General features: G+C 39.2%; 1 protein-coding gene across 3 annotated transcripts; it reads right to left on the bottom strand.

Moving 5' to 3' along the window:
• Window positions 1-27,165, bottom strand: ccdc25 (coiled-coil domain containing 25). 3 transcript variants are annotated; one of them, XM_087981399.1, is made up of 9 exons: window positions 26,737-27,165; window positions 15,033-15,080; window positions 13,889-13,928; window positions 13,640-13,691; window positions 12,646-12,721; window positions 10,349-10,452; window positions 9,765-9,967; window positions 6,859-6,904; window positions 1-544 (listed from the first exon to the last, which is right to left on the bottom strand). In XM_087981399.1, the coding sequence occupies exons 1-9, from the start codon at window positions 26,759-26,761 to the stop codon at window positions 212-214; spliced, it is 927 nt and encodes a 308-aa protein (XP_087837525.1). In that variant the 5' UTR covers window positions 26,762-27,165; the 3' UTR covers window positions 1-211. The 3 variants fall into 3 exon arrangements, with proteins under 3 accessions (XP_087837525.1, XP_087837527.1, XP_087837530.1); XM_087981401.1 differs by lacking the exon at window positions 1-544 and adding an exon at window positions 1,515-2,159 and having other exon boundaries at window positions 26,737-27,154; XM_087981404.1 differs by lacking the exon at window positions 1-544 and adding an exon at window positions 2,184-2,581 and having other exon boundaries at window positions 26,737-27,157.
• Window positions 27,166-27,191: the final 26 nt, after the last annotated feature.

Here is a 27,191-nt window from a genome sequence, read left to right as displayed (position 1 = left end):
TGTGTGTCTCAGTTTATTCTTTTCATCCTGTGTTCAGTTGTAAAGTTCAACAAATCAAAATTTACAAAATGTTGTAACATGTGGCTACACCGGAACAAAGATCAGAGTGTCTCATATAATGCTGTGGATGTTAATACAAAAAAATGTAGTTGCATGTTGTGGTTCTGTTCGCCGAGCTGGGAATTTGTGTTGTAGATGTTTCGTCCCCTGTCTAGGTGACGTCCTCAGTGCTTGGGAGCCTCCTGTGCAGCGCTTCTGTGATGTTTCCTCTGGCATTTATAGTGATTTGTACCTGCCGCTTCCGGTTGTCAGTTCCAGCTGTCCGCTGTAGTGGCCGGTATATTGGGTCCAGGTCGATGTGCTTATTGATTGAATCTGTGGATGAGTGCCATGCCTCTAGGAATTCCCTGGCTGTTCTGTTTGGCTTGTCCGATAATAGTAGTGTTGTCCCAGTCGAATTCATGTTGCTTGTCATCTGAGTGAATCTGTGGATTCTCAATGTATTCGCCAAAAACGGATATCCCCTCAATTTCATCAACAGGTGCTTAAGGGAAAGACAACGGAATGAGGACATGCCACAACCCAAAGGACTAGCCACACTACCATACATCAAAAACATTTCTGAACTGACAGCCAGACTACTGCGACCACTAGGACTCATAACAGCACACAAACCAACAGCCACTCTCAGACAACAACTCACCAGAACGAAGGACCCGATACCCAGCATCAGCAAAACCAATGTAGTGTACAAAATCCCATGCAAGGACTGCACAAAACACTACATAGGACAAACAGGAAGACGGCTAACGATCTGCATCCATGAACACCAACTAGCCACGAAACGACACGACCAGCTATCCTTAGTAGCCACACACACAGATGACAAGCAACATGAATTCGACTGGGACAACACTACTATTATCGGACAAGCCAAACAGAACAGCCAGGGAATTCCTAGAGGCATGGCACTCATCCACAGATTCAATCAATAAGCACATCGACCTGGACCCAATATACCGGCCACTGCAGCGAACAGCTGGAACTGACAACAGGAAACAGCAGATACAAATCACTATAAATGCCAGAGGAAACATCACAGAAGTGCTTCACAGGAGGCTCCCAAGCACTGAGGACGTCACCTAGACAGGGGACGAAACATCTACAACACAAATTCCCAGCTCGGCGAACAGAACCACAACAACGAGCACCCGAGCTACAAATCTTCTCCCAAACTTTGAAATGTAGTTGCATATTTACTTTGGAGTGGGTAAGAAGAAACCAAACACATCTAATGCATTACATAGCCAGAAATCCTAGTTCAATAATATACATTCAGCGATAGAATCCAAAGGACCTCAGATGAAATCAGGAAGTTATAACCACAAACTAAACAACGAATTAGACAAATTATAATTTTTGAATAAAATCACTTGGGCAAAAGTAATGGAAAGATATCAATTAGCTGCCATAAAGTAAAGTTGAACTAACATTTCAACTTCAGGACTCATTAATACGTTAGTTTCCAGCAGTTTTATTTAACTTTGTTTTAATTATACACACCAGCGTGCATTCTTATACAGTTTTATACAAATGACAAATTATTTCAATACATCCATAACAGCAAGATTTAGGTTTATTGCTTATCTGACTCATGAGAAAGAAAGAACGAAAGAACGAAAAGAAAGAAAGAAAGAGATGAAAGATTTCATGTATGCAAAGTCACACTGCTTGAACTTTATGCCAAGTGCAGCATAAATCAAACCATGAACTCTTTTCAACAATGCCCGAATGATCTACACATTTTTCAATGACACTTTATTTTAATAGCCTCCCCATATCTTTTCGGCATTTAAAGAATTCCAGCAACAATACTTCTAATAAGCTATTTTCCTCAAAAACATGACCATGCGAAGCTCAAGTCAAAACAGCATTTTCATATTCAAATTTCAAAATCAGAGAAAATTTTGAAGAAAAATGTCATTTTCCACTCTTAGGGCAAGACAGAGATCTGGTAACATAATGGCACTGGTCCACAGGAGAAAAGATATAGTCAGAGGAGAAACATTATTTGGCAGGCCCACACCTCCATTTCAAACAGTCTACATCTTAGTATCCAGTGACCTTTACATGAAATCATCAGAGTCATAGCCACAATCCTAAATGAAGGAAAAAATGAATTAGACAAATGATTACTTTGTACAAACAAACAGCAAGAGGTAGGTGGAATTTTCTACTTTAATGGCTGCTCCATATTCAAATGTTACAAATTGAAGAGTGAAACAAAAGAAAGTCAGCATCACAAAAAAAATTAGGAAATATTTTTTGATTGCAGACTATACTAAAAGTAGAACATACTAGGAATTAGCACTTCCAAATCGCTGCACAATTGGACTTAAACAAATCCAAAAGTCTAGAATTAATAACTGCAGTATCACATCAATATTGGCCTCTACAGCTGGTGCCCTGTATTGTAAAAGTGGTGAGTATTTATATCTCACCTTTGGTCATCAGTCATGCCTCAGTGGTAATCCCCTCCTCTAAGTCAGAAGGTCATAGGTTCATATCCCACTTAAAAGCCCTGAATGTAAAAATAGAAGCTGACACCTTCAGTGCTACTTTCAGACAAGGTTCAAAATTAAATGTGCCCTCTCAAACTGACACAATAGACCTAACATTACTATCAAAGAACAGTTCTCATATCCTGGTTGATATTCATCCCTCAATGAGTGCCAGCAAAATAGATTAGCTGATCATTAACATTTTGCTATTTGTGAGATTTTGATGTATTCAAGGTTATAATCACACTTCCCACATTTGAAGGGGGCTACACTTATAAGTCCCTATAAAGGCATTTTGCAATTTCAAATATTTTCTTTAAGCCAGGTATATAATTTTGCCTCTTGGGCCTTCTCTGTCATTAAATAATGTTTGATCTAATTGTAGTTTACTAGTATGTCTTCTTTATCCCTCATTTCTATTAAAAATCTACTTAACTCAGTCCTGAATCAGTGACTGAACAGGCAGTGCACTCTGGGGAAGAGAATTATAGACCAATGATTCTCAGAAATAAAAGCTCATCTTAGTCTTAAATGGGAGATTATTTAGTTTTAAATTGCCCCTCCTAGTTCTAGACTCTACAAAAAGGGAAACATCTTCTCAGAGCTCATCCAGTCAGGTTAATTTGGATCGTGTTTATTGCAATAAGATTAGATTAGCTTACTTAGTGTGGAAACAGCCATTTGGCCCAACAAGTCCACAATGACCCGCCGAAGCGCAACCCACCCAGTCCCAATCCCCTACATTTACCCCTTCTACTAACACTACGGGCAATTTAGCATGGCCAATTCACCTAACCCGCACATTTTTGAACTGTGGGAGGAAACCCACGCAGACACGGGGAAAATGTGCAAACTCCACACAGTCGTCTGAGGCGGGAAATGAACCCGGGTCTTTGGCGCTGCGAGGCAGCAGTGCTGCCCACTGTGCCACCATGCTGCCCATCTCATTCTTCTAAACTCCAACAGCTACAGGCTAAACCTATCCAACCTTTCGTCAATTCCTTTATCCCAGGAATGATCAAAACAGCCCTCTCCCATCTGCTTCCAATGCAATTCTCTTTTCACTAGTGAGGACAGTAAAACTACCACACAATCCAAGGCATTGTAAGACTGTATCAACACTTACTATTTTGAAGCTTTGTGCCCCTTGCAATAAACACTAACATTTCATTAGCCTTCCTAAGCACTTGCTGTATCTACATATTAATATAGTCTTGCCACATTAGTTACAATCAGATGTCTATTGCAGATATTTCTTCCCGATCGAACAATATACTGTTTTTCCTATTTTACCTACCAAAACAGGCAAGTTTACATTTTCCCAAATTATTCTCTAACTACCATAGTTTTGCCCGCTAACGTAACTGGTCTAAATCCTTTTGGAAACACTGCACTTATTCACTACAACTTACTTTCCTCCCTATCTTTGTGTCATCAGGGAATTTGGCTACCATACATATAGTTCGTTCATCCAAGTAACTAATTTAGATTGCATATCAAGAGCCCAGCACTGACCAGTGCTCCTCTTATTACAGATCACCAATCCAAAAATGACCCCTTCTATGACCTGTAACCAATAGCCTATCCATGCTAATGTTATTTCCTACACCACAAGCTCTTACTTGGTGAAGTAACCTTTGAAGTGGCATGTTATTGAATGCCTTTTGGAAATTCATGCACAAAACCTTTGTTACCCTCGTTTGTTACTTCCTCTAACAATAAATTACTCAAATGATTTTCTTTTCACAAAACCATTTGTCTGCCTGTCTGTATTACGATTTTCTAATTATCCCGTAGTAATGCAAAACTCTATTTTTAATGCATTTACCCCAAGACACCGTACAACTGATCTGTTGTTTCTGGCTTTTCATTTCCCACCTTTAGTGCAGATGCATTACATTACATTAGCAACGTTAATCCTCTGGATGCTTTGTAGAACTGAGGAAATTTTGGAAGCTAACAAAAATTGCATCGAGACCATAGGAGAGTAGCCAGCAGAACCTGGCACTTGTTGGCTTTTTGTTCTAACAGTTTCTTAATGACTCTTCCTTAATTGTTTCAAGTTCCACCTTCCCTTTTACCCCTTAATATTCAAATATTCTTGGGATGCTTCTTGCACAAAATATATGTTTACTGATTCTGCCACTTCCTAGTTTCCCAGTAATTCCAAATCTTACCCTTGATGGCAATGTATAACTGTAGTAACACTTCCCAACTTGAGCTATTTGGACCTCCTTGTTTAATCTGCAAATTGGTGATATAGGCAGTTTCAATATAATTCATTAAAATAAAAAAAAAATCCTAATGGTTCAAATCAGAAAATCTAGCATCTAATGTACCAAATAGCAGAGATTTTATCCCAGCTTAGTGCAAGCAAGATGCTACCTACAGCCTAGTGACTGAAATATATGTTTTAATGTTTTATTTCCTTGTATTTAAATACTGTACTTTATACAGCGTTTTGGTTTTTGGCAGGCAAAGACTTAACTGCTGGTATATGGAAGTATCGTGGAAAAATTGTGAAGGGATGATTAACAAATTTATGAAATTAAATATTTATGCACCATATCACCCATTAGTGTACATATTTGCTTACCTACAGTTATCATAGAATACAACGTAACTGGGTGAAACCTCTGTGTACAATCATTCTAAAATGTTTAAATTTGTTAGTTTTGAGCTCAAGCATGATACTAATTAACATTTGCCCCGATAGAATGTACCACACCGTCAAAGCTTGCCTAATGTCATGTACAAAACCTCACGTGACAAATTACACATTTGATTCTTGAGGTTTAAACTAATATTGGTCACATTGTGCCAATCACTATCTAATAATCAGCTAATACTTTCCTCTAGAATGAACATTTTCTGCCAAGAGTGATTACTTATTTTAACCAGAAATTACTTCATATGACAATATGTGGTTTTCTGGATCTGAACAGTTCTGCTTTCCCGCAGGTTGTGGTGCAGAAGTTGGCCAGGTCACCAGAGAGATCATACTCTCCACAGAGAGAGGGAGGAAAATAACCATGTTCTTAAAAAACTGAATTGTGCTAAAATAATAAATTTCAAACTCTATTCAAAATGAAGCTATTCATTTAGCTTGCTGTTTGGTTAGCAGCATTTTTCATCAACTCTACAGCTGAGATTTAATTTAAGAGTTACAGTATTCATTATTATTACTTTTGTGATTAGATTAGATTAGATTGCCTAGTGTGGAAACAGGCCCTTCGACCCTCCAAAGAGTAACCCACCCAGACCCATTTCCCTCAGACTAGTGCACCTAGCACTATGGACAATTTAGCATGGCCAATTCACCTGACCTGCACATCTTTGGACTGTGGAAGAAAACCGGAGCACCTGGAGGAAACCCACGCAGACATGGGGAGAATGTGCAAACTCCACACAGACAGTCGCCTGAGGCCGGAATTGAACTTGAGATCCTGGTGCTGTGAGGCAGCAATGCTAACCACTGAGCCACCATGCTGCCCAATGATGGAAACATTTGGAGAAATCAAACATTTATATTGTTGGAATCTTATCCAATTGACTCTAATTATAAAAATTATATTTGCCATTTGTGATTTCACTATTCACAAGGATTTCTGGGTACATATTCCTTGTGAATGGTGGGACTTTACTGTACAATAAATGAAAAATACCAGACCCCCACAGTAAAGGTCTTTCTGAAGGGTACTGTTCAATTGTGCAGGTTCACAGAAGCAAAATGAAAGAGCAGAGCAATTCAAACCAATCCCAGCATCAATCTGTGTCTGAGCTGTCTCAAGAGAAAAGGTCACATGTGACTGTAAAGTGTCAGTTGTTTGTTACTTAATAAATCCTCCTAATTTGTAACACCAGAAATGCTACCTGCAAACCATTTGTTTTGTCAAGAACCCAAATAGAGGTTTAAGTAATTTACAGAATAGTGAACCATGGACTAGCAGTGGAAAGTCAGCTGGGAGTCCTGTATGCTTTCTTGGAGGATTGCTGAATGGTACATGAATCCATGCAGATGTGTGTTGCGCGAGAATAGGAGTGTGTGTCATGGTCAAGGAGTTCAACAGTATTACGGTCCAGATTTAAGGGAAGCATAGCCATTGGGAAGAAGCACCAGATGTCTTATGTCTACTGAAGTGCAACCCAGTATTAGTCAAAGTCTTCAGAAAAGGATAGGAAAAAAAGTTTTTTTTAAAAAAGTGTTAATTTGGTCAGAATATGCAGTGAGCAATAATTAAATATGACTAAGGACAGGGTGACTGGCAATGCAGTCAATTGTAATTAAATATCTTACCTGATTGCTGCTCATATTTTCAGACTTCATAAGTGAAGAATAGCACCTAAGGAATTGGTTAAACAAACAGGTTAAACAAAGGTAAAAACCAAAAGAACTGCGAATGCTGTAAATCAAAGAAAAACAGAAATTGCTGGAAAAGCTCAGCAGGTCAGGCAGCACCCGTGGAGCAAACTCAAAGTTAACGCTGCAGAAAGATTGACCCTTCCTCAAACTGTTCTGAGGAAGGGTTACTTGCCCAGAAACGTTAACACTGATTTCTTTCCAGAGATGCTGGCTGACTTGCTGAGCTTTTCCAGCAATTTGTTTGCTTTTGAAGCAGTTATTGTCACAACTCTTAAATTCAGGTTTTGTTCCAGCTCATTTCCCACAATTACAGAGTCATAGAAATGTGCAGCATGGAAACAGACCCTTCGGACCAACTTGTCTGTGCCCACCAGATATCCTAAATAAATCTAGTTAATTTGCCAGCATTTGGCCGATTTCACTCTAAACCCTTCCTATTTATATACCCATCCAATGCCTTTTAAGATTGTAATTGCACCAGCCTCCACCACCGCCTCTGGCAACTCATTCCATACATGCACCATCCTGTGTGAAAAAGTTGCCCCTTAGGTCTCTTTTACATCTTTCCCCTCTCACCTTAAACCTATGCCTTTTAGCTTTGGACTCCCTCACCCTGGGGAAAAAAAAAGACCTTGACTATACATGCTGTCGATGATTTTATAAACTTCCATAAGATCACCCCTCAGCCCTAGCCTATTCAGCCTGTCCTTATAGCTCAAACCCACCAACCCTGGCAACATTCTTGTAAATCTTTTCTGAATCAAAAAGTCCATCATAAATATAATGACCCTGAATGCAGTTCTCACTGAACTGACAATTACCTTTACTCTAGTTCATCCCCAGGTAGTTCAAGCTATCCATTTTAGTACCTTACTTTTTAGACTGCCTACAAACCTGCTTTCATGTCAACCATTTAGCTGACTTGCAATATAGATAACTGCATTATTTCCATTTCTGTTTCTCAACTTAAATTTATTTGGATTCAGAACAAGTCCATAGAACAGTATTACACCCTAAAATCCTTTACATTATCAGCCCACACAAATTTCCCTTTTACAACAATCATGAAAATGTTGCATATCCAAAGAGAATACAGATGTTGTAATTGCACATCATTTCCTTCCACAGTTATTACCTCTAACTCTAATTTTGAACTGATTGTGAATACTTTCACATACATATCACAATCCTGATTTTTAACTCCTCCTATCTCTTCTTTCCTCACCTTTTTTCTCTTTTCCACCTGGTTATCTCTCCACATCAGTTTAGACTCCAACCAACTTGTTATTCTCCCAGTAAGGATACTGTCGCAAACTCTTTTCCCAGGAGATACCAGTTAACACCATTTTGCTTCTTTAGCCTAGACACAAGAAATAGGAGTAGATCATACACAGTCTGTTGAGCCTGCCCTCCATTTCAACGTAATCATCGATGATCTTAAACTTCCTGTCCACTCCCTAAGGCACTAGAATCCATCTATCCCAGCCTTAATTGATTCCACAATGGAAATTCCATAACTATCTTGGGTGGAGAATCCCAAAGATTCACAACACAAAGTGATGAAATTTCACCTCATCTCAGTCCTAAGTGAGCCCTCATCCTGAAATTGTGCCCCAGCATCTTTGATACCTTGACCAGCAGAAACAATCTCTCAGCATCTACCTTTACAATGCCCTGCAAACACAAGTGCATTTGAAGTAGGTCATCAAAATGTTAAGTTAATTCACACAATAACTTATGTAATTGAATGAAATAGATTGCTCCTCTGGAATCACAATAACTTACATATTGAGCCTTTAATATAATAAGACATTCCACGGTGTATCACAAGGGTACACATTATAAAGCAAGAAATTTGGAAACATTAAGGCAGATACCAAGGTTTAAGGAACTTCTTTAAGATGGAAGTAGGAATACAGAGGCAGAAATAAAATTTAGAGTGAACTCCAAAGTTTAGAGCCATGAAAATACAGTTAACAATTATGAAGCGGTTTGAAAAGAAAAGAGATGCTCAAGAAGCTAAAGTTCTGTAACTGTTAGTCAAGGAATAAGGCATTAGATAAATGAAAATTGATGCAACTAAGATCACAGTTTTTAGATGCCCACAGGTATCTAAATGTTAGTCAGTGCGAGGTCCCCTAGGAGAGGGCTGGAAAAACAAATCTACAAGATGCTTCAGCAGATGAGCCGAGTTAGGGGCAAAGCCAGGGTACATTAAGGTAGCTGAGATAGAGATCTAAATAATGGTTTAAACATATAACATGTAAAGTTCATCTTGGGGTCACATCTCACACCCAGGTTGCAGTCAGTCTGTCTTAGCCTCAGTTTTCACAGATAGGGCAAGAGGTGACTAAGGAACCAAAGACAATAGCTTCCCAAAACTTAAGCTGAAACTTCTGTTCATTCACTACTAGAGATCAGATTAACATTCTGATAACTTCGAGATAGCAGAAAAATGGTGGAGAAATAGATTTGGGTATTGTCAGTTTACATGTGAAACTGAATGCTGCATTTTTAGGTGATATCACCAAGGGACAGCAAATAGATGGAATGTTGGAGGCGGGCAATGACTAAGAGAACATCAGATTTGAAAAACATTGTGCAGAAGACGACATTGCAGAGGAGTCTTTCTCTTGAAAATGACACCGATAAGTATGGAAAGAGTGTAGTCCCATTCAACTAAGTAATAGTCAAGAGGCATTGGATGAAGATAGGTTATACAATCTAGAAAAGAGAACTTGTCTTACTTCTAAGTAGTTTTAGGCATAATACTTTAAAACAACATATTTTAGGTAAAGTAAATAGAGAAATGTGCATTCTCCCACTATGCCGATACAAACCTAAGTTCCTCAGTTTCTTTTCGCTTCTTCATCTCCTCTTTTTCTCTTCGCTTCATCTCTTGAATCTGTGCTTTTCTTTCATTCTGCTCCTCTCTGTTCCTGGATTCCTTTTCTGCTGCCAAATCTGGGAATCGCTCATCTTTAGTTTTCTCCAACCGGTTTAAAATTTCATTAATTTTTTTCTCCACTGTAATTACCTTCACCTATATTTAAATTGTGTAAACAATGACTAAAAAACGTAACTCATCTGAGGACAGCTGCATGCAACTTTTTGCTATTAATCTTGGTCTATATAGTTGTAATAGGTGAATCTTTAACTCATCTGCATAAAGACAAAATGCACTTTTAATATAATTCAACATTTATTCTCACACATTTTGGTTTTAACTACTCAACACAAATTGTTGATAGTTCCAAATTCCTAGTTTCAGAATTCGAGATCTCACATGTTGACAAAAGAAAGAATTATAAATGAAAATCCATATTCCCAATTAACAGTTCTCTGGTGTGCTCACAAAATGGAGTAGTCAAATGGGCAATTATTTCAAGTTCACAGTAATTCCAGATCAAGTTGTGATGCTTACGTCTTTTTGTCGGTGAAATCCTATTTGACCCACATCCATGTCACCAGTCTTCTTCAGATTAGACCATGGAGTGTACACAACATTTATGTTGTTCATTTTGCATCCTAGTAAATAGAAACAATGAAATCATTATAGGTATATGTAATTTTATTATTACAAACAATACATTACTCTTAATATTTTGGACAAGATAGTGGCAAGCCTGATTTTTAACAAGTGCAACAATTCATAACAAAATGAACAAGGGAGGAACTAGGCAGTTGAGGCACATTAAAAGCGGGACATTATCAGCTTTAATAACTTTTCCCACATAATCAGAAGTAAATTCAATACAATAGGATATTTGGCTCAGCCTGCTTTGGCTTTTATCCAAAATGCATATAGAGTTATTATGTGTAAGTGTCCAGCCTATTTCAATGTTCTTTCAATTATTTAACTGGATCAATTCTACAACTTGATATGGTCTTATCTCTGAAGGAAAGGAAAGGTTGATAAAGATAATGCAATTGATGTGCATATCAACTTCTAAAAGACGCTTAATAAAGTTCAAGTGTTATGATCCCAGCTATTATACTGAAGTCAGAGTTGCAGAATGAAATCTGGTTTGGTATATATGTATACTTTTTTAAAAATTTGGTTAATGTGGTGGTCAGGGTTTAAAAATATAGCCATGAGTTTTCAGAGTTTCTTTAACAGAACAAAGACAAAAAGCTATTTAAATATAAAAGTAGTTTCAAATATTTTAAGCATGCAGCAAAACACAGTCTTACCCGACTTCCTGATACTATCCATTAAAGACTCAAATAATGAAAAAACTCCAAATCAAATCTTTATAATTTCAACGTTTTCGCACATCTACTGTGAACTATGAAATCTACTCTCTCAGCAGATTATCTTCAGATTTCTAACCAAACACTCCTGCTTTGGAAGTTTTACAGTATATTGAGCTTTCCCTGAACTGATGTGTACTCTTTTATAGGAGAGAAACTATTTTTGCTTCTATCGGATCAGCCAGGTCTCTTCTGATTTACATAAATGCTTTCAGTCTCTAGGTTATCTAACCTAAAATCAATCCTCAGTTATCCTGAGCCAAAAACAATCCAATAGTCTTCATTGTTTAACTCCTTGCCATAAACCACCACAGTAAAAACATTGCTATTAAACTCCAGGGGCCTCCTGCTCTTTAACACATACTGGATTAAGTCACTATTGTGAAAGGAGTGCCTGAGCTAGTTACTTTTTAAACTCTTTAGGAAATGAGCCAACTCCCATTTGCCACTATTCTAAATCCAAACTCAAACAATACATATAAAGGTCTTTCATCACACTACATTAAAAAAAATTGTAAGATAATGCAATTTCTTGGTGTGGGTACAAAAAGGGCATCATGTCATTGTTCCCAGAGAACAAAATTTGAAAATACAGTAAACAGTCAGAGATTTAGGAGAACAGAATGATGAAATGTACAGAAACTTGACAAATTAAATCCAATGTGGAGAAATGTTAATTATTGCATTAAGGAAGGATTCAATATAAATTAAATATGAAGAATTAGAGAAACTAGGCAGTTCACAAACAAGTGTCAAGGCTAGGAGATGAGCTTTATTTAACAAGCTTATGGGATGCTAGGCTTTATAAGTACTTGCATATGTACAAAGATAAGTTATGTTAATCTTTATAAATCACATATTATCCTTAGCAGAGGACTACATCCAATTTTGGGGCACCACAATTTAGCAAGAAGTCAAGTTCATTGGTAAGCACATGGAAGAATGCTTGAAGAGCTGGGAGGCTTTTGACAGAACTGAGCAAGGGGAGAGTAAATCGGAACAAGAGTGTTGAAAACTATGATAGGGCAAATGAAGAGGAATTGTTTGCACCAACAAGAGACCTGATAGCCAGGACAGCAAAAGAGAGAGTGTTTAGTGGATAGGATGGACAAATTAAAGCTCCTCCAAACTGGATTGCATTGCTGAAAAGGGTAGTGAAGGCAGACTCAAAAGTAAGTTACAAAGGGAATTAGACAGATACTGTACTTGGAGAAAGGTATTCAAGGGCCACAGGGAGAAAGGACAGAACTCAGATAGCTCTTTCAAGTGGTCACCTTCTGGATATGTGATTGATTTTGACAATTCTACTAGTGCTTTCCCCATGAACAATTATCATGCGCTGACAAAAATGTGCATAAAATCTAGTATCTTTGCTCTTTTGTTCTAAAATCTTGCTTCAATAGTTGGTTTTATTCTATGTTTTTTCATTTTCAAAGTTGTATGAAAATTGGTCTATGTTATAATTACCTTGTATGCTATTGGCTTTTACTAGCTGAGCACAGTCAATTAGTACTTCCTTGGGGATGCTGTCAATTGCCTGCCCCTAGGACAAAAAAAGATATATATTAACATGCATTTCTTTATATACTTCAAGACATTTTAATTAAAATTCAATGCCTGATTAAGTAATCGCATGCTTTTGCTAAAGACACTTTTCACTGTTAATGATCTATTGCAACTAACCAGTTCAGCTAAACAATGAGTTCAACCTGTTGAAGAAATGGACCCAGCAACAAATACAGGTTTATCTCAATTAAAGCACAATGCAATTAATTATTTACAAAACTCTTATAAATAATTGTTTATATTTCTGCAGCAGTCTTTTTTTTTAAAATGTTCTTCAACTCTATCCCACCCTCATCGTAAAGCATCTGTTCATGAGATACCATACACATTCGTTACCTTTCAGTATCTTACCCAGTCATGAGAGTGCAAAAAGTGAATGTCAATATCAAAAACATAACAGCCTCTGCAATGGAGCCTGACTTCACTTTTGCACAAAAGCCACACAAATGGCTTAGAAATCATGGATCACTGGGTAACACACAGACTTTTCCATTCCGTAGCTCAAAAACCAATCTCACTCTCCAATACGCATCAAACCTGGCTAAGATCAAATACTTCAGTACAGAGCAGACTTCAAGCATGTAACACTCTAGCCCACCTGCGTCAGTAGCCCATTATTCCATCCTCCCAAGATTAGTTTTTAAAACACATGAAACAGAAGTTGTATCAAAAGAAACAACTTCTATTTCATATATGGAACTGATCATTAGTTATTTGCACGTGACAAATATTCAAGTAATCAGGTCACTTGTTTAAGGGACATGGTGAAATTAAATTCTCAGATTACCATAAATCCTGCCTGAAAATTGACAGTATTGCAATACACAGATGGCAATTTTAAAAAAATTGATAAAGCCACTTTCTTAAAAAGGGAAAGGGATCCTGTACATCTTACCTTGTACAGTCGGAGGTACACATGGGCTGAAGACAATTTATCCACGTGAAACCTAAAACCAAGAGAACAATTCTATACATACTAGTGATGACAAAAAACAATGCATTATACGAATCAGACTGCAACACCATCTGCTCATCACTAATTGCAACAAAAAGAATTAGCAGCATTACAAAAATATTGTAATAAGAATGCTTGAAATTTGGATAGAACAAGCAGACAAATAACTAATGATATATATTAACATACCAAACATCTTCTGGCCATCCATACTTTATTAGGTCTTCATCTACATTTAAAAAAAACAAACAAGTTGCACAATGCCAATTTGTTAGCCAGCTGGATGATTTCATTCAAAACATCAAATACTATTTGATTATCTTTAAAAGACACATTGAATTGCTAATTCCTGTTAGATACTATTTAGAGATTCATCTGCGTGTAAATTATTCATAACCCTCCACTTCGGTCATGAAGCAATAAAGAAATTCTTCTTTTATCCTAGGTAAAAGACTAGAAAAGGATATTGCAAACAGTAACTGAAATTATAATCGTAACAATCCCTCCCTGCAGAATGTCCTCAGCTTTCAAGCAAAGCACAGCTGATTATTATTTCATCAAAGCCAATAATAGCGCAATGAGCCAAATGTCAAAGGAATTCTATCCTTATACAGCCAATTTAATCATGTCAGTTTTTTATGTCAATTACACCAATTTCTCTGGCACAAAAACTCTTCATAGCAATAAGCTGAACAGTTAGTTAATGATACTAAAGGAAAGCATGGCAACTTGTGCTGATTAATAAAGTCGATTGTAGGCAAAAATGGACACGCTAACTGAAGACATTACCTTCCAGTGCTACTATGAAGAAATGCCCAAAATCCAATGAAATGAGGCAATAAGTGATGAATGAATTAAAGGTTAACTCTGTTTGAAATGTTTGTATAAAAATGGGAACTAGTGAATTAATTGGGGATCAGCTTTATGAAATGTGGCTAACTGAAATAAAGCATTGACATAAAAGTGTGATCTTAAATTCTGATTAAATAGTTATCTTCTGAAATATAATAGACAGAGCACAAAAAAACCTCAATCAAGACAGACTACAGCCCTTCTGCCATAGCAGTTATAACAAGCATACTTCTCCAAGACATTCATCTAATTTGACAAGAATAACTAAGCTAATTGCATTTGTTGTCTTATTGGCAAAATATTCCTAGTCCTGATCAGTTTAGTGATTTAACATTTTTTATAATTTGGGTGGGATTTCCTTGCTCTCACTCATACCAAATATCGTTTATTAAAATTATACAAAACTGATAGTTTCTTCTGAGATCACTTGAAACCAGCATCTGTAAATCCTTCATCAGATTAGTGAAAAGGAAATACTTACTTTCATATTTATCCTTTCCCATATAGATTGTATATGGTGAAGAAATCACTGCAATAAAATAGAAGTACTTCAATTTGATAATTATATTGTTGTATCAAAAGTGAAAAATAGGAAAGCAATGTAAAAAGCAGCTAGATTTATAAATTCCAAAACTTCACATTTCACGTCACAACCTTGTGAGTTTATCATTCTAATGATTTCTCACCACTAATTATACATTATATTTAGATTTAGAGAACATTATTTCATTAAGTTCTGATTTCATTTTCTCCACTAATATTTGTCTTATCAGTAGGAGGTCACATTTCCTTGATCAACAGAGCAACAATAGTTGAAAGAGGGGCTATATAAAAATTTAAAATAGAATTTAATTATTTTAATTCTGTCCCAAACGGCTGAAAGTCTTCCCGCTGTGGCTGCAATAAAGACTAGATCATTTTTAGTGACACCAGTTGAGGACATGGAAAGAAAACTCCCATGCTCTTTGAAATGGTGCCATTATCTTTTCCATCTATCGAAGGGGGCAGACATGGTTTAGCAACTTTGCTGAAAGGCAACATCATTGACAATTCAGAACGTTCTTAATACTGTAATGGAGTGTCAGCCTAGGTCTTGTGCTAGAGTTTCTAGAGACAGTTACACAAAATCTGACTCAGACAGATGGAACAATGTCGCAGCATGTTATAAGTAGTTCACAATTAAGAATTTTTTTTGTAATTATGCTATCCAACATGTACGCGTCTTTTAAGAATTATAACTTGAATTTAAAGTGACTTTGACAATAGATGTTTTACAGAAGCATAAAGCAAACAAAATTTTACATTGAACTGTAGAAGGAGATGTTAGGACAGATTATCAAAAGCGTTGTCACAAAGGTAGGTTTTAAACAGCAACTCAAATGAGGAAAGAAAGGTAGAAGCAAAGAGGTCTAAATTAGGATTTCTAGAATGTAGAATCGTGGCAGTTAAACTCTGCTACCAACAATAAAGCAATTAAAATCAAGGATGTTTAAAAGGCAAGAACTGGAATGTTGTAGGACATTACAGAACTAGAGCGGGGAGCAACATCCTGGTAATACTACTGCTCGATAATTAATCCAGAAATTGAGCTAATATTCTGGATACCTACATTTGAATTCCACCACTGCACATTGTCAAATTTGACAAAAAAAATTGAATGAATCTACTGATGACCATGGGACAATTGCTGATTATCAAAAAAAATCCATTTGACTAATATCTTTCGGGGAAAGACATCTGTCACTCTCACCTGGTGCGGCCTGCATACAACTTTGCAGTCACAGTAATGTGGCTGACTCTCAACTGGCCTCTGAAATGACCTAGCAAACCACTCAGTTGTATCAATCGCTTTGAAGTCTGTAAGCTATGAAATAGGCAGAGACCTGGCATTGACCTAGGCACCAGAAAAAATATCAGAATCAGTCCTGTTATTCCTGCAAAGTCCTCCATACTAACATCTGAGGGTTGATGCCAAAATTGGGAGAGCTGTCTCTCCGTCTAGTCAAGCAACAGTGTGACAGTCATACTCACAGAAAGATACCCGACAGTCAATGCCCCAGCCAGTGCCATCTCCATCCCTGGCTATTGTCCTGTCCCATTGGAAGAGTGACCACAACACAGTCCGTGTGGAGATGAAGTTCCCTTCATATTGAGAATAACCTCCATCATGTTGAGTTGGACCATCATTGTACTAAATGGGACAGATTTTGAACAGATCTAGGAACTCAACACTAGGCATCCATGAGGCACTGTGAACCATCAATGAATTGTTTTCCAGCACTATCTGCAACCTAATGGCTAGTATAGCCTCCACTCAACCCTGGTTCAATGGGGGGGGGGGGGGGAATACAGAAGGGCATGCGAGGAAAAGCAGCAGGCATTCCTGAAAAATGTCAACCTGATGAAGCTATCAAAAAGGACTATTTGCATGCCAAACAGCAGAAGCAGCAAATGATAGACAGAGCTAAGATTGCACAAGCAACAGATCAGATTGGAGCTCTGCTACATCTAATTGCGGAGGACAATTAAAGAACTCAGTGAAGGAGGCAGCTCCACAAATATCCCCATTCTCAATGACGGAAGAGACCAACACGTCAATGCAAAAGATAAGGCACGTGATATCAAGAAATGGTTGGAGGGACTGGCTATGCAAAGGCTATAGGCTCTGACAACATTCCAGCAATAATATCGAGGATTGGGCTCCAGAACTTGTCACTCCCCGAGCCAACCTCTTCCGGTACAGTTACAATGCTGGCATCTATCCAATAATGTAGTAAATTGCCCAGGTATACAAAAAGCAGGACAAATCCAACCCAACCAATTACTGCCCCATCAGTCTACTCTCAATCATTAGTAAGGTGATGGAAGGTTTCATCGACACTTATGAAGCAGCACCTGCCCAGCACTAACATGACCAGTTCGGGTTCTGCCAGGGCAAACAGTTCTTGATTTCATTACAGCCTTGGCTCAAACACAGATAAACGCACCTAATTCAAGAGGTGAGCTTAGAATGACACCCCTTGACATCAAGACTGCATTTGACCAAGGAGCTAGAGCAAAACAGGAATCAATGGGTATCGGGGGCAAGCTCTCTACTGGAGTCATACCTGGTGTGGAGGAACTTGGTTTCTGTTGTTGGGGTGTCAGTACCCTCAAGGTAGTGTCCATGGCCCAACCATCTTCAGCTACTTAGTCAGTGACCTTTCCTCCATAAGAAAAGGAGTGAGGATGTTCGTGGATGTTTGAACAATTTTCAGCACCATTCATGATTCCTCAGGTAACGAAGTAGTTCATGTTCAAATGCAGTAAGATCCAGACAATATCCAGGTTTGGGTTGACAAGCAGAAAGTAACATTCATACAACACAAATGCCAGGCAATGTTTTCTACAGATGCTCAATTTGACCATCTCTCCTTGACATTTAATGGCACAACCACCACTGAATCACCGATTATCAATGTCTTGGGGTTACCATTGACCAGAAATGCAACTGGCCTTACCATATAAATACAGTGGGTCTAGAAGGTTAGGTCAGTGGCTAGGAATACTGCAATGAGTAATTCACCACCACCCCCAAAGCCTGTCCACTATCTACAAGTCAAGCATGTGGTGGAATGCTCCCCACTCCTTCCACCACTAATGCTCAGTACCAGTGTGTACAATCTACAAGATAGAAGGCAGAAAGTCACCAAAGGTCCTTAGGTAGCACATTCCAAACTCTCAAATGTAAAGGAAGCACTCCCACAACAGAAGGGCAAGGACAGCAGATAAACGGGAACACCAACACCTGAAAGTTCCCCACCCAACCATTCCCCGTCCTGACTTGGAAATACATTTCCCTTCCTTCACTGTCACAGGGTCAAAACCCTGGAAATTCCCTCCCTAGTGACACTGAGTTTATCTACAGAAGGTTGACTACAGCATTTCAAGGCAGGAGCTCACCACCATCTTCTTTTTGAAAAGCAACTAGGGACAGGAATGTCCAAACTGAGCATAAACAAAAATTTCTTGGGGGGGGATTTGAAAACTTCGTTGAGAGTTTTAAAAATCCAGGTGTTGCTCACCTGGAAACTAATGTTGTCAGGGAGCACAGAAGAATGGATTAGCAGGACCTGATGAAAGTTAAGATGTGGTGGTATGGTTGACTGTGAAGAGTAGAAATCAAGAAGCTGGCCAAGAATGTACTGGAAATATTAAGTCTAGAGCATAACAAAAGTACAGCTGGAAGTTTCGGCAGTTCATGAACCAACACAGGGCTCGAGTTGAGCAATGTTATAAAGCTGGATATGGGTGGTTTTACTGATATGTGGTTAGAAGCTCAGCTTGAGCTCAAGTGATACCAAGTTCTCGAACAGTCCAATTAATCTTCAGTTGTCAGGAAGGAGAGGGTGAGTAGTGACAAAATGAAGTTTGTGTTGGGAACCTGAAGACAAAGACTCGGTTGAATGCTTAGCTCGAGGAAATTCCTGCTCACCCAGTACTTTCAGTTCAGCAAAGGGCCAAATACTGTCTGCCTCCTTATTAATATAGTAGCAAGGGTCTATAATTAAAAACTACCAGCTGAATTTCCTAATTTCTGATATGTCCAGTGGCTATTGCAAACTGCTTGTCTGTAGATTTAAGCTGAGGCATTTGGTATTAGTGTAACAGTAGTCACTACTAAGAAGCTATCATATAGAACAGAGAGAGATGGTTACTTGTATAAGGAATTTAACAGTATGCACCTCCACCTCCCAGCTGGTACGCAACTAAATAACAAATACAGCGGTCAGCAGGTTATTACAATACAAATTGAACCACGCAAGTAATTTAACACAACAAATACGATGAGATGGAATCTGGCTCCTAGTAAGTGTATCTCAAGTGCCAAAATTGTTGGATGGGAAGTGAGAGATCCTGCATTGCAGAGGCAGAGTTTAAAGACAGATTTGCATGTGGTGCCTTATTTGTGAAAAACACAAGCACTTCTAATTTAAGACATATGTGTTGTATCAATTATTTAAAGTGAAATTTATCTGTTTAAAATATCCTCTGCCTCCAAATGTTTGAATTATATTGATTTTAGTTGATACAAAACAGTAAAAGTTTTAAAAAATGAAATCTTGTCCAGCACTTTTTTTTTGCTGGTGTTGTGGAGATTATTTTTAAAATGTTATCAGTCTCTACGAGGATAAGTTTAAAGAAGCTGCCACACTAAGGTGACTCATACATACTGGAGGCAGTGTAAACTTAATTCTTTATCACTTGGGCTTTTAAAATTTATTAGGAGCAAGCAGAGGAGAGAGATGATAAGTTGAGATGAATATTGCAATATCAGAGGATCAGAAAACATTTGGTAGATTGTGCCTAGAAGAAATGCCCTTGATTCTAATTGGCTGTTTAAAACACTATTTGGCTTCAACTATGCGATGCCAAACTTGGATTTGGGCTCAATGATCTACTCGATCAATTGCTTCTATCACATCCAGACACTAAGCATAAACAAGAATAAAAATAGTCAGTAACAAGCTTGAACTTTAATTACAGAGTTCAGAGCTTTCACACTGAAAAATAAAGCAGAGACAGTTTAGAGGTGTTAACTGTGCTACTCCTTCTACCAATTAGATCTATTTCACCAGAGGTAATAATCATTGAAAGAGAACTTTAGTTTTGTTCTAACCAATCCTTAAACACAGCATACTCTTACATGATAACAGAGATGCAATACTATATCTTCTTAATGTTGAAACAGCACTGAAACAATTATTCTGTCACCGATTTGTGCAACTGTGCTTAGAAACCAGCCTAACTTCCATCAGTGTCCCCAACTGCGGATTCACGTCAGAGCCCAAGGACATTCAGCGATCTCTAAAGAAAACCCCCATCCGTTCGATAAAATTTCAGTACTGCACAGCTGCTACAAGTAAAAGGGTCTCTAAAAATGTGACTTCTGCAATGTTGTGTCTCCAGGTCATTAAGCCTTCTAAATTTAAAAATACTTCAGTTGAAATGTTAATGCTTTGTAATTAGGAAAGAAAGGCCAACTTAACAGATCTAGGCCCAAGAAGGGCACAATCCAATTGAGTGAAAGTCTTGGCAACAACTGCAAACCTTATGAGAGAAGTTTCTCAATTTTCTAAGACAGTCTAGGCCACAGGAGGTAAATCATTTTCTACTCCACCATTCTCTGCATTCAAAATATTCATCCTCTGACCTTCGTGCCACTTTCAGCATAATACTGTCACTAGACACATCTTCCCTTCCACTGTCAGTATTCTGCAAGGCCTGTTTTCTCTGCAACAACTTGGTCCACACATCCACTACTCCTAATACTCCTTCCTCTCTATGACATCTCCCTCCTACCCCACATAACTTTCCTTACAAACAGTAAGGTACAACACTTATCATTTCACATCCTCCCTCCTCTCTGCCCAAACGCCCAAGCACACCTCCCAAGTGATGTAGCTTTTCACTTGTACTTCTTTCAACTTAAGTCTATTGTATTTGCTGCTCACAGCCTGGTCTCCTTTGCATTAGCGAGACCAAGCAGATTAAGTGAATGCTTTGACGAATATCTCTGCTCTCTCTAAGATTGATCCTAACCTTTCAATCGTTTGCCATTAAGAAACCACCTTGCTCCCATTTTCTGCTGGACAAGCACATGGACAGCAGTAAATTGAGGGGTGTGTAGGTTAGGTTGACCTTAAGGCTTCCTTCTTTAGAGACCGCAATTTCCCTTCCCACGTGGTTAAAGATGCCCTCCAATGCATCTCGTCCACATCCTGCACCTTCGCCCTCAGACTCCACCCCTCCAACCGTAACAAGGACGGAACGCCCCTGGTGCTCACCTTCCACCCTACCAACCTTCGCATAAACCAAATCATCCACCGACATTTCCGCCACCTCCAAACGGACCCCACCACCAGGAATATATTTCCCTCCCCACCCCTTTCCACCTTCTGCAAAGACCGTTCCCTCCGTGACTACCTGGTCAGGTCCAGGCCCCCCCTACAACCCACCCTCCCATCCTGGCACTTTCCCCTGCCACCGCAGGAACTGTAAAACCTGCACCCACACCTCCTCCCTCACCTCTATCCAAGGCCCTAAAGGAGCCTTCCACATCCATCAAAGTTTTACTTGCACATCCACTCATATCATTTATTGTATCCGTTGCTCCCGATGCGGTCTCCTTGACATTGGGGAGACTAGGCACCTCCTAGCTGAGCGCTTTAGGGAACATCTCTGGGACACCCGCACCAATCAACCACACCGCCCCATGGCCCAACATTTCAACTCCGCCCCCCCACTCTGCCGAGGACATGTAGGTCCTAGGCCTCCTTTACCGCCGCTCCCTCACCACCAGACGCCTGGAGGAAGAACGCTTCATCTTCCGCCTCGGAACACTTCAACCCCAGGGCATCAATGTGGACTTCAACAGTTTCCTCATTTCTCCTTCCCCCACCTCACCCTAGTTCCAAACTTCCAGCTCAGCACTGTCCCCATGACTTGCCGGGACTTGTCCTACCTGCCTATCTCCTTTTCCACCTATCCACTCCACCCTCTCCTCCCTGACCTATCACCTTCATCCCCTCCCCCATTCACCCATTGTACTCTATGCTACTTTCTCCCCACCCCCACCCTCCTCTAGCTTATCTCTCCACGCTTCAGGCTCACTGCCTTTAATCCTGGTGAAGGGCTTTTGCCTGAAACGTTGATTTCTATGCTCCTTGGATGCTGCCTGAACTGCTGTGCTCTTCCAGCACCAGTAATCCAGAATCTGGTTTCCAGCATCTGCAGTCATTGTTTTTACCTCGTTGATCTTAAATTAAGATAAATGTTTTGCACAACATCATGGGCCAAAGGGCCTGTACTGTTCTATGTCTATGTTAACATTTCCACAAGGAACATGCTGCAGTGTTCCAACAAAATTCAATGAAAGAGGGGAACAGCACTTCATTTTTCACTTAGGCACTTTATAGGCTTCAAGACTCAACACTGAGTTTAACAACTTCAAAATATGACCTTTCACAGGTTCTCCTCCATGCTCTCCTGTTCCCAAATCTCTGGAACACATTTGCAATTTACATGCAGAAGGTAGCATAGTAATCTTTCATCACTGATTCCACCATTCTGGATTAGTGGTGCTGGAAGAGCAAGCAGTTCAGGCAGCATCCAAGGAGCAGCAAAATCGAAGTTTCGGGCAAAAGCCCTTCATCAGGAATAAAGCTTCTATCCAAACATGTTCAACTGTGAATAAAGAAACATGTAGTGGAAAACTCACAAATGCTTAATTTCTAGCATCAGTTCTCATTTAGAATACTTTGTGAAACCCAAGCTATCTTTCAAATTATAACATACACAATGCACTAACAGTCAGCTGCCTTACAAGTAACATCTTAGTTCCTCGTAGCTCCTTATGCAAATCATCAGCCAGCTACTTTAGATTACAACAATTATGAAATATTTCCAGGGTAAGACTGAAATACTTTTTTTAAAAAAGCAGTAAGTGGTCATTCAGCCTCTTGAGTCTGCTCAATTATTCATTAGGATAATTGCCAATTAGTTACCTCAGCTACATCTTTGCTCATTAGTCCAAATTCCAAATGTTCACAGTATTTTGACTGCAGAACTTCTCATCTTACCCCTAAATAGCAAAACATTTTTTCTGTTTAGACTCTCCAGGCAGGGGAATTACCTTCTCAGCAGCTCTCCTGTAAAGTCCCTCCCTTGAAGAATGAAAAGGGAAGAAATGTCATACAAATACATACACAAATAGTGGTTTTAAGTTTGTTTGATTTTCTTCTAGTCGGATTATCTGTATTAATATCTTATCAACAAAGATTAGATTAGGTTCCCTACAGTGCGGAAACAGGCCATTTGGCCCAACAAATCCACATCAATCCTCCAAAAAGTAACTCATCCAGATCCATTTCCCTCTGACTAATGCACTAACACTATAGGCAATTTAGCATGGCCAACTCACCTGACTTGTCACATCTTTGGATTGTGGGAGGAAGTCGAAGCACCCAGAGGAAACCCATGTAGACAGGGAGAGAATGTGCAAACAGATAGGCAATTGCCCAAGGCTAGAATCTAACCTGGGTCCCTGGCGCTATGAGGCAGCAGTGCTAACTACTGAGCCATCGTGCCGCCCAAAATTAAAGTACATAAATGCATGAAGAACAGAACTAGTATATTCTGAATTGATCATTCTAGAGGATTGTCTATGTTTATTGACCAAGCTAAATTTGTTGCCAAAAGGAACTCAGCTATCTGAGGTATGGTGATATAGTTCAACAACTGACAAAAAAAAGGACTGGTTTCAGCATGAAAATACTGGAGACAGCAAACCGTGAGGGGAACACAGAGATGCTTCAGCGTGATTTGGTACGCTCAGTGAGTGATGCGATGCATGGCAGATAGGAGTACATATAGAAAAATGAGAGAGTTGTAACTTTGGTACCAAATCCCAGGAAGGCAAATTATCTGAATGGTGATAGATTGTTTGGTGGTGGTAGAGGACGAGGATGACGAGGACATCCTTATTCACCTGTCGCTGAAAGCGAGCATCCAGGTGGTGGAAAAAAAAAGAAAATTGTACATTGACCCTCATAACAAAAAAGGATTCAAGTAAGCAGCAGGGATATCTTGCAGGATTACAGCGTCTCTGAGACCACACCTGGAATCAAGTGTGCAGTTTTGGTCTCTTTATATGAGGAAGGATGTTCTGTTTATGGAGGGAACGCAACAAATGTTTGCCAGACTGATTCCTGGGATGATAGGACTGATGCATGAAAAGAGATTGGATCTATTCACTGGACTTTACAAGGACGGGGTTGGGAGAGGTCTCATAGAAACCTACATAATATTCTAACAAGACTTCACACAATATGATGATCATAACAGAGGTGATCTAGGCAATAATCCATTAGTTCTTAAAGACTAAGCTATAGCATTGTGAAAATGAAACCTCAAACATAAATAACCTAACGTATTCAAAAATATGAAAAAATTAAAAAAGGTAACATTTTACCAGTTTACTCTTGATCCCAAGGCCATCAGTTATGGCTCTGATCTGGGACAAATTGTCCCAGCATTCATTCTACATGGGATGCTTTATCCTGCCAGCAAACACACATGTACCTAAAGTACCTTTATTAATTACAATCAAACAGATCATCTACATTCTTGAACTAATCCTGAAAAAAAAACTACACAATCTTACTTGTAAATCATAAACAGTCCAGTTATTATTATCAATTGAAACAAGGCATTCAATTTGCATGCATTGCCATCACTTCCCAAAAACAATAATCTAAAGGATAAATCCTTACACTGTTTCTATAGCCCTTTATTCCTCTTCCCTTCAACTTCCTATTTGACCAAATTATATTTTAAATTTTGTTGCAAGTAACCTGGGCTGTTTAGAGGCACATGACAAACACACAGGGAAAACTTAGTTCACCATTGGTGATAACCTTCTAATAAAATATGCCTGTTTCTAGGGGAATTCCAACCTACACATTAATGAGAAGGAAGCAGTTAAGATAGTAACGAAACAAACAAAAACTACAGATGTTGGAAATCTGAGACAAAAACAAAGTGCAGGAGAAACACAACAGGTCTGGTAGCATCTGTAGAGAGAAAACTGAGAGATAGATAGCTGAAGGGTGGAATGAGTGATAAGGATTTGACACAGACAATTGCTAACAAGGTGTAAATATTTGAAAATGAATGACTTGACTGTGCTACAGCCCATATTGGAGGATAGCTCCGCCAGCTTGCATTGAGCCATACTGCAGCAGGCCAAAATAGAATATATTGACATGGGAACATGGTTGGTTGATGAAATAGCAGGCACCTGACAGCTCAAAGTCATTTCTTACTGCCAAAACGTAGGCAAAACAATCACCCAGTCTGTGTTTAGTCTCCCCAGTGTTGAGTCGTCCACATTGTGAGAAGCAAATGCAGTAGACTAGATCGCATAAATACAGGCAAATCACTTTTACCTGGAAATTGTGTCTGGTGCCTTGGATGGTGAAGAGGAAAGAAGTAAATTGACAAGCGTTGCACCTTCTGTGATCACATGGCAAGGACACTTGCCGTTCACCTCATCTACACCCATGATTTTATAAACCACTACAAGTTCACTCCTCAACTTCCTACATTTCAGTGAAAAATCCAGCCTGTCCTTATAATTCTAACACTCCATTTCCAGCAACATCCTGGTAAATATTTTCTTAACAATATTGTTCCCTAAAAGGGCAACCAGAACTGAACACAATACTCCAGAAGAAGCCTCACCAATGTCCAGTACAACCTTAATATAGCATCCCAACTCAAATATTTAAAAGGTCTGAGCAATGAAGGCAAGTGTGCTAAACACCTTTTTAGCCATCCTATCTACATGTGATGCAAACCTCAAAAAAGTTACATAACTGTACTCTACATATCTGTTCTACAACACTACCCATGGTCCTATCATTAATTGTAGGAGTCCTGTCCTTATTTGGGGTGAAAAGTGTCGACTTGTGAGAGGAGAGGGAGGGAAGAGAACAGGTAATGGCAGAAGTATGGGAAACAGGTCAGACACGGCTGAGGGCTCTTTCAACCACGGTGGTGGGGAATCCTTGTGTGGAAAAAGATGCACATTTTTGACCCCCCAGACAGATGGCACCATCAGAACTAATGTGACTGAGAAATTGGGAGAATGGGACGGAAATATTCTCTGGACACCATCTCCACGTTATTTATTCTCTTTCCCACCACACCAGGAGCTCACATTTCAACCTTACCTAGCTATTTCCATTTCTGAAGGGTCACCAGACTTGAAACGTTAATTGTGTTTGCTACATAGATGCTGTCAGACCTGATTTTCTCCAGCAATTTCCGTTTTTGTTAGCGTCGTAATAAAGTGCTCTAATTGAGGGAAGGTCACCGACATTTGTAATACTTTGCTTTCCACGAAAACCATATGAAGCATAAAGTAAAAGCTAAAAAGGAAGCGGTCTTTCCAGGACAAAAAGGAAAGTTATCCCAAAGGAAATCATGAAAGGAGGCAATTCCCTGGGAGGAGACTAGGCCATGCTCAAACACCTACCTCCCCCACACCGTTCATAAGGAACAACGTTAAAGTTTAGAACCACTTCAAAGAAGGCTTCAAGTAACAGAGATTTACGATGGACAAATGCCACCGATATACTCACCATTACTGGTGAAGTAGTAAACCATGGTCAGTCAGTAGACTCCAGCTCAGGCTCGGAGTGATGGGGAGTCAATGGAGGAGCCGGCGCTGAGGCCACGTGATCACTGCGCTGCAAGCGCCTCTGGGTGCAAGCTGCAGCAAGAGTTTTCCACAGCGTTTCAGGACGGAAGAAATAAGCAATGCAGTCAAACTGAAACCCGGTCAGCTAAGTGCTCTGCAATCACTCATATGCATAAAATCGATCGGATGTCAACCTCTCATTTCTTCGTGTATCTTTCCCCGTTGCAATTTTAAAAAATATGTAACGATCTAAGAAATTGGGCAGATCGCACTCTGAAAGTTGGTTTACTTTCCATATTGCCACTGAAGATGTTTGATCTAATTTCTTACTTTCTGTCCACATCGAACCGCGGAAGTTCGAGGCCGTGGGGAAAAGGTTGGACTGCGCTGCTTGGT

This window comes from Chiloscyllium plagiosum, unplaced genomic scaffold (genome assembly GCF_037043375.1).
Source record: "Chiloscyllium plagiosum isolate Xiang-an unplaced genomic scaffold, Cpla_swu_hap1 HiC_scaffold_3, whole genome shotgun sequence".
Classification (NCBI taxonomy): domain Eukaryota; kingdom Metazoa; phylum Chordata; class Chondrichthyes; order Orectolobiformes; family Hemiscylliidae; genus Chiloscyllium; species Chiloscyllium plagiosum.
Note: the sequence above shows the minus strand (reverse complement) of the source record. Positions and strands in the feature narration are given on the sequence as shown.